This window comes from Heterodontus francisci, chromosome 36 (genome assembly GCF_036365525.1).
Source record: "Heterodontus francisci isolate sHetFra1 chromosome 36, sHetFra1.hap1, whole genome shotgun sequence".
Taxonomy (NCBI): domain Eukaryota; kingdom Metazoa; phylum Chordata; class Chondrichthyes; order Heterodontiformes; family Heterodontidae; genus Heterodontus; species Heterodontus francisci.
Window position 1 is genome coordinate 51,765,018 of NC_090406.1, and position 15,936 is coordinate 51,780,953.

At 44.3% G+C, this 15,936-nt stretch overlaps 1 protein-coding gene across 3 annotated transcripts in view; it reads right to left on the reverse strand.

Annotated features, from left to right (window-relative positions):
• LOC137351816 (uncharacterized) overlaps positions 1–15,936 on the reverse strand; it is a 66,207-nt gene that overhangs the window by 39,321 nt on the left and 10,950 nt on the right. For all 3 annotated transcript variants that reach the window (XM_068016680.1, XM_068016682.1, XM_068016681.1), the window contains exons 4-5: positions 8,143–8,267; positions 2,302–2,365 (exon numbers count right to left, since the gene is read on the reverse strand). In XM_068016680.1, the coding sequence (XP_067872781.1) occupies positions 2,302–2,365; positions 8,143–8,267 (189 nt within the window). The remainder of the gene's footprint in view (positions 1–2,301; positions 2,366–8,142; positions 8,268–15,936) is intronic.

The window sequence follows — 15,936 nt, forward strand, 5'->3', positions numbered from 1 at the left end:
CAGCCTATTGAGCTGCTGCATAATTTTAAAGACCTCTATCGGGTCTTCTTTAGTCTTCCCTTCTCCAGAGGAAGAAGCCACAACCTGCTCAATCGTTCCTGAAGATTTAAGAGGGAGTTGAATGCTGCAGTGGGTTTTTTGGAAGAATGAGATAGCAGGCCTAATGGTCTGCCCCAGCTGTGCTGTTTGGAAGTGGTGTTTCTCCTATTGTGTCTGCCTTCCTTCTCTTTAAGTTGTGGCGCCTATACAGAACTGGCAATAACAACCACCATGTTGCATAGATGGGAAATAGAGGACACAGTTACTGGCATCGGTGCTGTGCTGGGTCTTTGAGAACTCACCTTCATTCACAGATACAGCGGCACAGTGGCGCAGTGGTTAGCACCACAGCCTCACAGCTCCAGTGACCCGGGTTCAGTTCTGGGTACTGCCTGTGTGGAGTTTGCAAGTTCTCCCTGTGACCATGTGGGTTTCTGCCGCATGCTCCAGTTTCCTCCCACAGCCAAAGACTTGCAGGTTGATAGGTAAATTGGCCATTGTAAATTGCCCCTAGTATAGGTAGGAGAATTGAGGGAAGGTGAGGATGTAAGGGAATATGGGATTAATGTAGGATTAGTATAAATGGGTGGTTGTCGGTCGGCACAGACTTGGTGGGCCGAAGGGTCTGTTTCAGTGCTGTATCTCTCTATGATTCTATATACCCATGAGTGAGGAGCTGGCCTCTGAATGAACAAATTATATGTTCCTTCAGGCAGGCTTGGAAACAAAAGGTGCCAGTGGAGCTTATTAAAGATGGGATACTCTGCACAATGGGAACTGAGTGAGGGAGGAAGAGTTAGATATACAGAATGTATGAAAAATGGTATCAGAATCTGTCAACAATTTTATTTGGGATTAACATAGGTGCGGACAGAAATAGAGGGAATAAGAAAAGGTGTGAAGAAAGAGTGGAGTGGAATTTGCAAAGGTGAAGAACAATGTTAGAAACACCAGCAATAACAACTTGCATTTATGTAACATCTTTAATGTAAAACATCCCAACCGATTCACAGGAATGTAATCATGCAAAAATTGACACTGAGCCACGAGACATTAGGACAGGGGACCAAAAGCTTGATTAAAGGTTTTAAGCAAGAAGGAAGGTGAGAAAGGTAAAGAAGTAATTTCAGAACTTAGGGTCAAGGCAGCTGAAGGCACGTTCGCCTATGGTGGAGTGAAGAGAATCAGGGATATGCAAGAGACCAGAATTGGAGGAACGACAGATGAGACTGTTGATGAGGAAAGAATGGGAGAGAGTGCGTAAGCAGTGAAAAAGCAACATGCAAGGAAGCCAAAAAAAAATGTGTCCATAAAAGGCAAAATGAAGAGTATGTGGGTATGCAAAAGTTTGAGAGGATGCGAGGAGACAGAGCATGATGAAATGTATAGAGTAGGAAAATTGGTATAGAGCATGCCCTAACCCTTCCCCTTTCACTGCTTCCTCATTGCTCATGCATCATGTAATAACCTCCTTTGCCCTTTCCCTATTGTCATCTTATGATTCTGTAGCCAGGTTACTACCAAGGTGGTGCCCTACATTCGAACTGGTACCTGTAGCTCATTGTCTGGATCCCGCCTACTGTGGACGAAAAGGCACCCACAGCCTGCCAATCTATGTCTTTCACCACCTCTTGCCTAAAGGGGAGCACGAGAGAAATAGAGTGAGAGGGAGATGGAGCTGGAGAGACCAACATCGCGGGAGACACCGTCAGCATGCGGGAGAGACAGAGATAGAAAGCCCAAGAGAGAGAGAGACAGAGGAAGAGTCTGAGAGAGAGCAAGACAGATATAGCCGAGAGACAGACAGAAACAGGCTGCGAGACAGAGAGAGACAGAGCCTTAGAGAGAGAGAGAAAGCGAGACAGATATAGCCCAAGAGACAGACAGAAACAGGCCGCGAGACAGAGAGACAGAGCCTGAGAGAGAGACAGAGAGTGAGACAGATATAGCCTGAGAGACAGACAGAAATAGGCTGCGAGACAGAGAGACAGAGACTGAGAGAGAGACAGAGAGTGAGACAGATATAGCCTGAGAGACAGACAGTAACAGGCTGAGAGACAGAGAGAAAGAAAGACAGAAAGAGAGAGAGAGAATATATTTTCACAACAAATTCTTTGTTAGTCCTCAGAGTGAGCAGGCAGTTCCATTATTAAACCCAGTAACACCATTTGGTTCAGTGTTCTGACTGGGTGTGCACAGATGATCATTCTGCTGGTAGCTGCTGATTGAGTGCCCAGGGGTTGGGATGTTTGTGAGCTGTACCTGAACTCTGGCGGAGGGTCGGGAAACTCGTCACTGATCAGGTCAACATCATCATACATTTTCTCTGAAAGACAGGGAAGGAATAAGCATCTCATTACACCAGTTACATCACATTACCAGTTCTTGTATTGTCCAATGACAACTGAACAGTGAATTTGAATTCAATTCATTAAATAAATCTGGAATAAAAAGCTCACAACAGTAAAAGTGACTGAAACAACCAGATTGTCATAAAAGACCCAAATGATTCACTAATGTCCTTTAGCAAAAGGAAAACAGCTGTCCTTAACTGGTCTGGCCTATATGTGACTCCAGACCCACAGCAATGTGGTTGATTGTTAACTTGGTTAGACCACACTTGAGTACTGTGTGCTGTTCTGGTTGGCCTATTATAAAAAGGGTATAGAGGCACTGGAGAGGCTGCATAGATTTACAAGGATGATACCAGAAATGCATGGGTATGTATATCAGGAAAGGATGGATAGGCTGGGTCTCTTTTCTCTTGAAAAGAGAAGGCTGAGGGTGACCTAATGAGGTCTTTAAAATGATGAAATGTTTTGATAGAGTGGATACAGAGAGAATATTTGCACTTGTGGGGAAGAGGGAAACTGGAGGTAATCAAAATGATAGTCGGCAAGAAATCCAATAGAGAATTCACAGAATCACAGAATCGTTACAGTGCAGAAGGAGGCCATTCAGCCCATCGTGTCCACACCAGCTCTCTGAAAGAGCAATTCCCTCAGTTCCATTCCCCTACCTTCTCCCCATCACCCTGCACATTCTTTTCATAAAGCAGTCTAATTTCCTTTTGAATGCTTCATTTGAACCTGCCTCCACCACGCTCTCAGGCAGCACATTCCAGACCTTAACCACTGGCTCCGTGAAAAAGTTTTCCCTCATGTCACTTTTGCTTCTCTTACCAAATACTTTAAATCTGTGCCCTCTCGTTCTCGATCCTTTCACGAGTGGGAACAGTTTCTCTCCATCTACTCTATCCAGACCCCTCATGATTTTGAATACCTCTATCAAATCAGAAGGATTCAGAAGGAACGTCTTTACCCAGAGAGCGGTGAGAATGTGGAACGGTTCTGATGAAAGATCACAGAGCTGAAACGTAAACTCGGCTTCTCTCTCCACAGATGCTGCCTGACTTGCTGAGTATTTCCAGTATTTTCTGTTTTTATTTCAGATTTTCAGCATCTGCAGTATTTTGCTTTTATATTATGGCCCAGCAATCCACTCAGTTGTTTCAAACGGCTACAAAACATATAAGAATAACACTGGATGGACCAGCCGGCATAATCTAGGCACTGGACACGACAGCGGCACACCCAACCCAGTTGAAACCTAGAAACAGAAAATTTATGGTGTAGCAGGAGACATTCAGTCCATCATGTCTATGCCAGACAAAAAAAGAGCAATCCAGCCTAATCCTTCTTAGCAGCTCTTGATCCATAGTTTACAGCATTTCATATGCATATCCAAACGTATGTCAAATGCTATGAATGTTTCCTAGCACCATGGGTGAAAACATTTCTTCTCAACTTCCCTCTAATCATTCTGCAAATTACTTTAAATTTATGTCCCCTGGTTAGTGACCTTTCTGCTAAGGGGAATTAGGGCCTTCCTATCTACTTATCTAGGCCCCACATAATTTTATACACCTCAATTAAATCTCCCCTCAGCCTCCTTTGTTCCAAAGAAAACAACTCCAGCCTATCCAATCTTTCCTCATAGCTAAAATACTCCATTCCTGGCAACATGGTCATAAATCTCCTCTGTCCCCTCTCTAGTGCAATCATATCCTTCCTGTAATGTGGTGGTGACCAGAACGGCGCACCAGAACGGTGGTGTCCAGCTGTGGCCTAACTAATGTTTTATACTGTTCCAGCATATACTCCCAGCTCTTATATTTTATGGCTTGGTTAATAAAGGAAATTATCCTGTATGCCTCCTTAAACACCTTATCTACCTGTCCTACCACCTTCTCTGGGGATGTACTGCAGGGTCCCTGTGTGCCACTACACTTCTCAGTATCATACCATTTATTGTGTATTCCCTGCCTTGTTTGCTCTCCCCAAATGCATTACCTCACACTTCTCTGAATTGAATTCCATTTGCCACTTTTCTGCCCACCTGACCAGTATATTGCTGTCTCCCTGCAGTGCACAGCCTTCTGCCTCAATATCAACCACACGCCAATTTTTGTATCATCTGCAAACTTCTTAATCATGCCCCCTACATCTATGTCTAAATCATTGATAGATACCACGAAAAGCAAGAGCCCTTCGGAACTCCACCGGAAACCACCTTCCAGTAAAAAAAAAAGCAGTTGAACATTACCCTTAGCTTCCTGCTACCGAACTAATTTTGGATCCAACATGCCACATGCCCTTGGATCCCATGGGCTTTTACTTTTCTGACCAGTCTGCCAAGTGGGACCTTGTCAAAAGCTTTGCTTAAATCCATATTTATTAAAGAAACCTGGTTAGTGTGCTTTATTCTGGGGAAAAAATAGAGTATCTGATTGACTGTTTCGGTAAGTGGGAAAATTTAAATATATGTTGTGACCTGTGGAGAAGTGGGACTGAATTAACAGTGCACTCCTCCTGCCTCAGACGTAACATTTTCTGCTTTTATTTATTTGACATAACCTTCCCTTTTTTTGCCTTATGCTCGTTGACATGCAGTGGGCTCTAGATTTGGGAGTCCCACCCTTTTCCTCTCTGGGAACATCTTTGCTCTGAATCTTCTAAATTTCTTGCTTTGAATACCTCCCACATGCTCTGACACTAATTTACCTTCAAGTAGCTGTTTTCAGTCCACTTTTGCCGAATCACATAATCAGCTCAGTAAAATTGGCCTTTCCCTAATTTAAAACTTTTACACTTGGTCAATCTTTATCCTTTTCCATAACTATGCTAAACCTAACTGAATTATGATCACTACCACCAAAATGCTCTCCCACTGATGCCCCTTCCATCTGCCCAGCTTAATTTCCTAAAACTAAGTGCAGAACTGCCCCATCTCTTGTTGGGCTTGCTATGTACTGGCAAAAATAAGTTCTCCTGCTCTGATGAATCGATACTCCTCCAGGTTGATCACCACTTGGCAGAAGCACTGAGGGTAGCAAGGGCACAGAATGCACTCCTGGTGGGAGACTTCAATGTCCATTACCAAGAGTGGCTCAGTAGTGCCACTTCTGACCAAGCTGGTCGAATCCTGAAGGGCATATCAGCCAGACTGCGCCTATGGCAGGTGGTGAGGGAACCAACATAAGGGAAAAACCTACTTGATTTCATTCTCACCAATCTGTTACAGATGCATCTGTCCATGGCAGCATTGGTAGGAGTGACAATTGCGCAGACCTCGTGGAGGTGAAGCACTGTCTTCACACTGAGGACATAATCCATTGTGTTGTGTGGGCTAGATTCAGAACAGATATAGCAGCTCAAAACTGGACATCCGTGAAGCATTATGGGCCATCAGCAGCAGCAGAATTGTATTCCACCACAATCTGTAACCTCATGGTCAGCATCTTCTTCACTCTACCATCACCATCAAGCCGGAGGACAAACCATGGTTCAATGTGGAGTGTAGGAGAAGATGCCAGGAGAAGCATCAGGCATATTTAAAAATGTGGTGCTGACATGGTGAATTTATAACACAGGAATACATGCCTGCTAAACAGTGGAAGCAGCATGTTATAGACAAAGCTAAGCAATCCCACGACCAGAGCATCAGTGAGCAGGTTATTGCTGAGCAAGTGTTGCTTGGTAGCACTGTTGATGATACCTTCCATCACTTTGCTGATGATTGAGAGTAGACTGATGGGGCAGTAATTGGTTGGGTTGGATTTGTCCTGCTTTTTGTGTACAGGACATACCAGGGCAATTTTCCATGTTGCTGGGTAGATGCCAGTGTGGTAGCTGTACTGGAACAGCTAGGCTCAGGGCGCGGCTAGTTCTGGAGCACAGTCTTCAGTACAATTGCTGGAATGTTGTCAGGACCCATAACCTTTGCAGTATCCAGTGCCTTCAGCTGTTTCCTGATATCACATGGAGTGAATCAGATAGGCTGAAGACTGGCACCTGTGATGCTGGAGACCTCAGGAGGAGGCCGAGATGGATCATCCACTCGGCAGTTCTAGCTGAAGATGATAGCAAATGCTTCAGCCTGATATTTTGCACTGATGTGCTGGGCACCCCCAACATTGAGGAAGGGGATATTTGTGGAGCCACCTCCTCCAGTTAGTTGTTTTAATTGTCCACCACCATTCACGACTGCATGTGGCAGGACTGCAGAGCTTAGATCTGATCCGTTGGTTCTGGGATTGCTTAGCTCTGCCTATAACATGCTGCTTCCGCTGTTTGGCATGCAAATAGTCCTGGGTTGTAGTTTCACCAGGTTTATACCTCATTTTGAGGTATGCCTGGTGCTGCTGCTGACATGCCCTCCTGCACTCTTCATTGAACCAGGATTGGTCCCCCGGCTTCATAGTAATGGTAGAGTGGGGGCTTTGCCAGGCCATGAGGTTACAGATTGTGGTTGAGTACAATTCTGCTGCTGCTGATGGCCCACAGCGCCTCATGATGCCCAGTTTTGAATTGCTTGATCTATCCAAAATCTGTCCAATTTAGCACAGTGGTTGTGCCACACAATAGGATGGAGGGTATACTCAACGTGAAGACTGGACTTCATCGCCACTGGACTATGCGGTAGTCACTCCCACCAATACTGTGATGGACAGATGCATCTGCAACAGGTAGATTGGTGAGGATGATGTCAAATAGGTTTTTCCCTCTTTTTGGTTCCCTCACCACCTGCCGCAGACCCAGTCTAGCAGCTATGTCCTTTAGGACTCGGCCAGCTTGGTCAGTAGTGGTGTTGCTGAGCCACTCTTGGTGATGACATTGAAGTCTCCCACCCAGAGTACATTCTGTATTCTTGCTACCCTCAGTGCTTCTTCCAATTGGTGTTCAACATGGAGGATTACTGAGTCATCAGCTGGGGGGCAGTGGGGGAGGGGGTGCGGGGTGCGGGGCAGTAGGTGTTAATCAGCAGGAGTGCCACAGTTTTGCCCAATCACTTAATCTATTAATATCTCCTTGTAATTTTATGTTTCCATCTACATTGCTTACAATGCTGCCTATTGCTGTGTCATTAACAAATTTGAATTTGTGGTTTTCTATCGCATCATCTAAGTCGTTAATACATATGGTCAACAGTTGAGGCCCCAACTGAAATTCTTGCAGGTCACCACTAGTCACATTCTGCCAATTCTAGTATCTACTCATTATCCCTACTCTCTGCCTCCTGCCACTCAGCCAAATTCCTAACCAGGTCAATAATTTGTCTTCAATTCCATGAGCTTCCATTTTGGCTACAGTCTGTTATGAAGAACTTTATCAAATGCCTTCTAGAAAATCATAACATCCATAGACATTTCCCTGTCCACTACTTCAGTCACTTCTTCAAAAAATTCAATCAGATTCATCAGGCGTGACCTACCCTTTATAAATCCATGCTGGTTTTCTCTGATCGACTTGAATTTTCAAGGTGTTCAGTCACCCTATCCTTAATTATAGACTCTAATAATTATCTGACAACAGATGTTATGCTATCTGTTCTATAATTCGCTGATTTCCCTCTCTCACCTTTCTTAAATAGTGGAGTAACATGCACAATTTTCCAATCTAAGAGACTCCCGAACTGAAGATTACAGTTCGGGCATCTGCAATGTTCTCAGCTATTTCCATTTAAAACTCTAATAATTCTAATATACTGATGGTGACATTCACTAACAATCGAACTGTAACTGTGCTCTTAGAATTTCAATACCTTCCATCATGCTGCCTGATTTGAAAGGTAGGATCGGAGGGAGGATTTTGAGTGCCCTCATGTTCTTGCCGAGCAGCCCCACTGGCTCCACATCATCATATTCATCATGTTCCAGTTGCTGCAACCTGGGGACAGAGACAAACAGAAGAACTTCAGTCTCCTTCCCTCTACACAAACCCACAAAAGCACTCAGTCTTTCTCAAACAGGGCAAAATACAATTTCATATTACTATAGCCATGCCTCAGTGGGTGGCACTCTTGTCTCTGAATCAGAAGTTTGTGGGTTCAAGTCCCACTCCAGAGACTTGAGTTCATTATCTAGCCTGACACTCCAGTGCATTTCCGAGGGGGTGCTGCAATGGCAGAAGTGCCGTCTTTTAGATGCGTTGTTAAACTGAGGTGCCGTCTGCCGTCTCAGATGTAAAAAAATCCCAAAACATTTAAAAGCAGCAGGGGAATTTTCTCTGCTGTCCTGGCCAATATTTTTCCCTCAATCAACATCTAAAACAGATCATCTGATCATTATCACGGTGCTGTTTGTGGGAGTTTGCTGCACACAATTTGACTGCCCCAAATCGTACATTTCAACAGTGACTACACTTCAAAAGTACTTCATTGGCTGTAAAGCACTTTGGGACATCCTGAGGTTGTGAAAGGCGCTATAGAAATGCAACTTCTTTCTTTTTAAAAAAAGTGTCTCGTACCCAAACACAAAGAATACAAGTTGTCGACACCAGTAGATAAACAGGCCCTTGAATACACCACAGGAATCTGGGCCACATCTCAGACAGCACTTAATGAAATGAAAATGGGAGACTGTGGATGGAAGTTTTGGAAACTCCATAAGTTGATTTCAAAAGCTGGAAAATTACTAAAGCTGCAATGTTCAGAAAGGATCAGAAACAAAATTCTGGGAACCAAAAGCTAAGAGGTCTGATGTTTAATGTAGAACAGTCAGTGTAAGAGAAACAATTCAAGTCCATGTAACAGCAATAAACACTGACACCGTACCTAAAGACGTTTACTAGAATACTTTAAGGACAGAGGAGAATTGATGTTTGAGGGAAATGTGGAGAACATAAGAACATACGAACTAGGAGCAGGAGTAGGCAATTCAGCCCCTCGAGCCTGCTCTGCCATTCAATACGATCATGGCTGATCTCATCTCAGCCTCAACTCCACTTTCCTGCCCGTTCTCCATAACCTTCAACCCTTTACTAATTAAAAATCTGTCTATCTCCTTCTTAAATTTACTTAATGTCCCGGCATCCACCACACTCTGGGGTAGTGAATTCCACAGACTCACGACCCTTTGAGAGAAGTAATTTCTCCTCATCTCTGTTTTAAATCTGCTACCCCTTATCCTAAAACTATGACCTCTTGTACTAGATTGCCCCACCAGAGGAACCATCCTCTCTATGTCTACTTTGTCAATCCCCTTAATCATCTTATATACCTCAATTAGATCTCCTCTCATTCTTCTAAAGTCCAGACAGTAAAGGCCTAAACTGCTCAATCTCTCTTCATAAGACAAGCCCCTCATCTCTGGAATCAATCTAGTGAACCTCTTCTGAACTGCCTCCAATGCAACTACATCCTTTCTCAAGTAAGAGGACCAAAACTGTATGCAATACTCCAGGTGCGGTCTCACCAATGCCTTGCAGCAACACTTCCCTGCTTTTATACTCTATTCCCTTAGCAATAAATGCCAAAATTCCACTGGCCTTCCTTATCACCTGCTGTATCTGCAAACTAGTTTTCTGCGATTCATACACAAGGACACCCAGATCCCTCTGCACCGAAGCACTCTGAAGTTTCTCTCCAATTAGATAATAATTTGCCTTTCTATTCTTCCGACCAAAGTGGATAACCTCACACTTATCCATGTTAAACTCCATCTTCCAAATTTTGTCCCGTTTATCTAATCTATCCATATCCATTTGTAGATTTATTTCTTTATTGCAACTTACTGTCCCACCTATTTTAGTGTCATCTGCAAATTTGGCTATAGTACCTTCTATCCCTGCATCCAAGTCATTAATATAGATTGTAAATAGTTGGGGCCTGAGGACTGAACCCTGTGGCACCCCACTAGTTACATCTTGCCAATCAGAAAAAGACCATTTATCTGTTTTTTGTTGGTTAGCCAATCCTCTATCCAAGCTAATAAATTGCCCCAACCCCATGTGATCTTACCTTGTGTATTAACCTTTTGTGTGGCACCTTATCAGATGCCTTCTGGAAGTCCAGATATACTACATCTACAGGATCCCCATTATCCACTTTGCTTGTTACAGCTTTGAAGAACTCTAGCAAATTAGTCAAACATGATTTACCCTTCATAAAACCATGCTGACTCTGATGGATTGCGTTTTGACTTTCTAAATGTCCTGTTATTACTTCCTTTATAATGGATTCTAACAATTTCCCAATGACAGATGTTAAACTAACTGGTCTATAGTTTCCTACTTTCTGCCTCCCTCCCTTTTTAAATAAGGGCGCTATATTAGCATTTTTCCACTCCACTGAAACCTTTCCCGTATCCAGAGACTTTTGGAATATTATAACCAATGGATCCACTAGCTCCACTGTCACTTCCTTTAAGACCCTAGGATGTAGGCCATCAGGCCCTGGGGACTTGCCTGCCTTCAATCCCAATAGTTTGCTCAGTACCTTTTCCCTATTGATGATGATTTTTCTCTTTCTATAACCTCTGCATTACCTGTTACTATTGGGATGGTACTAGTGTCCTCCACTGTGAAAACTGAAGCAAAATGCTGATTTAGTGCCTCTGACATTTCTGTGTCCGCCTCTATTAACTCCCCGTCTCATCCTCCAAAGGACCAACATTCACTTTAGCCACTCTCTTCCCTTTTATATACTTATAGAAGCTTTTGCTATCTGTTTTTATATTTTGCATTAGTTTTCTTTCATAATTTACCTTTGCTCTTTTTATTACTTTTTTAGTAACCCTTTGTTGATCTTTAAAAGTTTCCCAATCTTCCGGCCTGCCACTGGCCTTTGCAATATGGATTGCCTTAGTTTTTGTCTTTATTAGATTAGATTAGAGATACAGCACTGAAACAGGCCCTTCGGCCCACCGAGTCTGTGCCGAACATCAACCACCCATTTATACTAATCCTATACTAATCCCATATTCCTACCAAACATCCCCACCTGTCCCTATATTTCCCTATCACCTACCTATACTAGTGACAATTTATAATGGTCAATTTACCTATCAACCTGCAAGTCTTTTGGCTTGTGGGAGGAAACCAGAGCACCCGGAGAAAACCCACGCAGACACAGGGAGAACTTGCAAACTCCACACAGGCAGTACCCGGAATCAAACCCGGGTCCCTGCAGCTGTGAGGCTACAGTGCTAACCACTGCGCCACTGTGCCGCCCATGTTATCCTTAACTTCCTTGCTTAGCCATGGATGGTTTTTCACCCTTCTCGAATCTTTCTTCCTCTCTGGAATATATTTTATTTGGGATAAATTGAATATCTCCTTAAAACATCTGCCACTGCTCGTCAACTGTCCTACCTTGTAGTCTTCCTGCCCAGTCCACTAGGGCCAGATCTGTCCTCATGCCTATGTAATTACCTTTGTTTAACTCCAGAACGCTAGTGTGGGACTCCAGCTTCTCGCCCTCAAACTGAATTTGAAATTCTAGCATGCTATGATCACTTTTCCTGAGAGGATCCTGAACAATGAGATCATTTATTAATCACACCTCATTACACAGCACCAAATCTGGAATAGCCTGCTCCCTGGTTGGTTCCACAACATATTGCTCCAAAAAACAATCTCTAATACATTCAATGAACTCTCCCTCGAGGCTACCCTTGCCAATTTGACTTATCCAGTCTATATGTATATTAAAATCACCCATGATTATTGCCGTACCTTTCTTACAAGCTTCCAGTTATTCCTGGTTTATACTGTGCCCCACTGCGGAACTACTGTTTGGGGACCTATAGATTACTCCACCAGTGACTTCTTTCCCTTGCTATTTCTTATTTCTTCCCAGACTGTTTCTACGCCTTGATCTCCAGTGCCTATATCGTTTCTCACTACAGCACTGATCTCTTCCTTTATTAACAAAGCTACACCACCTACTTTTCCTTCCTGTCTATCATTCCGAAATACTGAGTACCCTTGGATATTCAATTCCCAAACCTGGTTTCCCTGCAACCACGTCTCAATAATTGCGACTAAATCATACCCATTTGTCTCTATTTGCGCTGTTAACTCATTTATTTTATTCCAAATGTTTCTTGCATTCAGATACAAAGCCTTTAAGTTTGTTCTATTATTAAATTTCCCTACTCTTGTACGATTCCTTGGTGCAATATGATGTTCACACGTTCCGTCCCTTCCTTTTATTTTCTGGTAACAATCAGCCTCACCACTAACTGCACTCCTACCTTCTCCTTTAACTTCCTGTTTTTCCATGCAACTGAACCCTCCCCCCCCACCGCCCCCCCCCCCCCCCGCCCCCAACTATTTAGTTTAAAGCCCTATCTACAGCCCTAGTTATGCGATTTGCCAGTACTCTGGTCCTAATATGATTCAGGTGGAGCCCGTCCCAACGGAACAGCTCCCTCCTTCCCCAGTACTGGTGCCAATGTCCCATGAATTCGAACCCATTTCTCCCACACCAATCTTTGAACCACGCATTTACCTCTTTAATCTTATTGACCCTTTGCCAATTTGCTCAGGTAGTAATCCGGAGATTATTACCTTTTTGGTTCTGCTTTTTAATTTCGCCCCTAGCTGCTCATATTCCCTCAGCACAACCTCTAACCTCATTCTACCTATATCGTTGGTACCTACATGGACAACGACAACTGGATCTTTCCCCTCACACTCTTAGCTTGCCTATCCTGTTTATTTTATTTGCTGACAGCATTTATTGCCCATCCCTAATTGCCCTTGAGAAGTAATGGTGAGTCAATTCTTGAACCATTGCAATACGTGTGGTGTAGGAGGGAGTTTCAGAATTTTTCTCCAAGTTGCTGAATATCTGATCTATTCTGCCTTGGATTTCATTTTCACCAAGCGAACAGAGCATGCACCTGCCTTCTCCTTCCATCCCTTGTGGGTCTGCATCTCATAGATCTCCTTATTGGTCTGGTGGTAGAGCGTCTCCATCTGGGCCCAGGTAGAACTGGGCTGTCTCAATAGCTGGGGCTGGGGGAGACCCAGCGATGATGAAGGAATGGTGTTATATTTCTAAGTCAGGATGGTGTGTGACTTGAAGGGGAACTTGCAGGTGGTGGTGTTCCCATGTGTCTGCTGCGCTTGTCCTTCTAGTTGGTAGAAGTTGCAGGTTTGGAAAACGTGTCAAAGAAGCCTTGGTGAGTTGTAGCAGTGCATCTTGTACATGCTATACACTGCTGCCACTGTGCGCTGGGGGTGGAGGGAGTGAATGTTGAAGGCAGTGGAATGGGTGACGATCATATAGGCTATTTTGTCCTGGATGGTGTCAAATTTCTTGAGTGTTGTTGGAATTGCACCCATCCAGGCAAGAGGAGAGTATTCCATCACACTCCTGACTTTGCCTTGTAGATGGTGGACAGGCCTTGGGGAGTCAGGAGGTGAGTTGACTGCCACAGAATTCCAAGCCCCTTGCAGGCAGTGTATTTGTAGTTATGTGGCTGGTTCAGTTAAGTTTCTGGTCAGTGGTGGCCCCCAGGACGTATATGGTGGGTGATTCAGCAATGGTAATGCCATTGAATCTCAAGGAGAGCTGTTAGATTTTTTTGAAGAGATGATTATTACCTGGCACTTGTGTGCTGCATGTTACTTACCACTTATCAACCCAAGACTGAATGTTGTTCAGATCTTGCTGCATGAGGGCACCGATTAATTCAGTATCTGAGGAGTTGCGAATGGAACAGAACACTGTGCAATCATCAGAAAATGACCACTTTTGACCTTATGATGGAGGTAAGTTCATTGATGAAGCAGCTGAAGGTGGTTGGTTCTAGGACACTGGCCTGAGGAACTCCTGCAGCAATGTCCTGGGGCTGAGATGATTGGACTACAGCAAGCACAACCATCTTCGTTTGTGCTAGGTATGACTCCAGCCATTGGAGAATTTTCCCCGATTCCCATTGACTTCAATTTTACAAGGGCTCTTTGATGCCATACTCAGTCAAATGCTGCCTTGATGTCAATAGAAATCACTCGCACCTCACCTCTGGTGTTCAGCTCTTTTGTCCATGTTTGGACCAAGGCTGTAATAAAGTCAGGAGCCAAGTCATCCAGGCGGAACCCAAACTGAGCATCAGTGAATAGGTTATTGCTGAGTAAGTGCCGCTTGATGGACAATTCAGTATCTGAGGAGTTGCGAATCATTTTGCTGATGATTCAGTCTAGACTGATGGGATGCTAATTGCCTGTATTGGATTTGTCCTGCTTTTAGCGGACAGGACATACCTGGGCAATTTTCCACATTGCCGGGTAGATGCCAGTGTTGTAGCTGTACTGGAACAGCTTGGCTAGGGGCGCGGCAAGTTCTGGAAGTCTTCAGCACTACAGCCGGGATGTTGTCAGGGCCCATAGCCTTTGCTGTATCCAGTGCCTTCAGTCGTTTCTTGATATCACCTGAAGTGAATCGAATTGGCTGACGACTTGCAGCTGTGATGCTGGGAACCTCAGGAGGAGGCCAAGATGGATCATCCACCCGGCACTTCTGGCTGAAGATGGTTGCAAATGCTTCAGCCTTGTCTTTTGCCCCACATACTGGGCTCCATTATCATTGAGGATGGGGATGTTCATGGAACCTCCTCCTGCTGTTAGTCATTTAATTGTCCATCATCATTCATAATTGGATGTGGCAGGACGGCAGAGCGTTGATCTGATCGGTTAGTTGTGGAATCCCTTAGCTCGATCTATAGCACGATGCCTTCAGTGTTTAGCATGCATATGGTCCTCTCTTGTAGTTTCACCAGCCTGGTGCTGCTCCTGGAATCCTCTCCTACACTCCTCATTGAATGAGGGTTGGTCCCCTGGCTTGATGGTAATGTAGAGTGAGGAATATGCTTGGCCATGAGGTTACAGATAGTGATGCAATACAATTCTGCTACTGCTGATGGCCAACAGTGTCTTATGGATGCCCAGTTTTGAGCTGCTGGTTTTGTTCTGAATCTATCCCATTTAACACGATGGCAGTGCCACTTAACATGATGGAGGGTGTCCTCAGTGTGAAGACAGAACTCTGCAATGCTCATTTCTCCAAAACCAGCATGGAGAGCAGCATCTGCAACAGGTAGATTGGTGAAGATTAAGTCAAATAGGTTTTTTTGCTCGTTTTGGTTCTCTCACCACCTGGCTCAGGCCCAGTCTGACTGATACGTCCTCAGGACACGGCCAGCTTGGCCAGTAGTGGTGCTACCTAGTCACTCTTGATGATGGACATTGAAATCCCCTAGATGTTCTTTATCTGTGTACATTTTGTGCCCTTGCTCCCTCAGTGTTTCGTCCAATTACTTAACATGGAGGAGAACTGATTCATCAGCTGAAGGAGGGCAGTAGGTGGTAATCAGCAGGTTTCCTTGCCCATGTTTGACCTGATACCATGAGACTTCATGGGGTCCAGAGTCAATGTTGAGGACTCCCAGGGCAACTCCCTCCCTACTGTATATCACTGTGCCACCACCTCTGGTGGGTCTGTCCTGTTGGTGGAACAGGACAGACCCAGCTATGGTGATGGAGCAGTCTAGGGCATTGGCTGTAAGGTATGATTCCGTGAGTATCACTATATCAGGCTGTTGCTTGACTA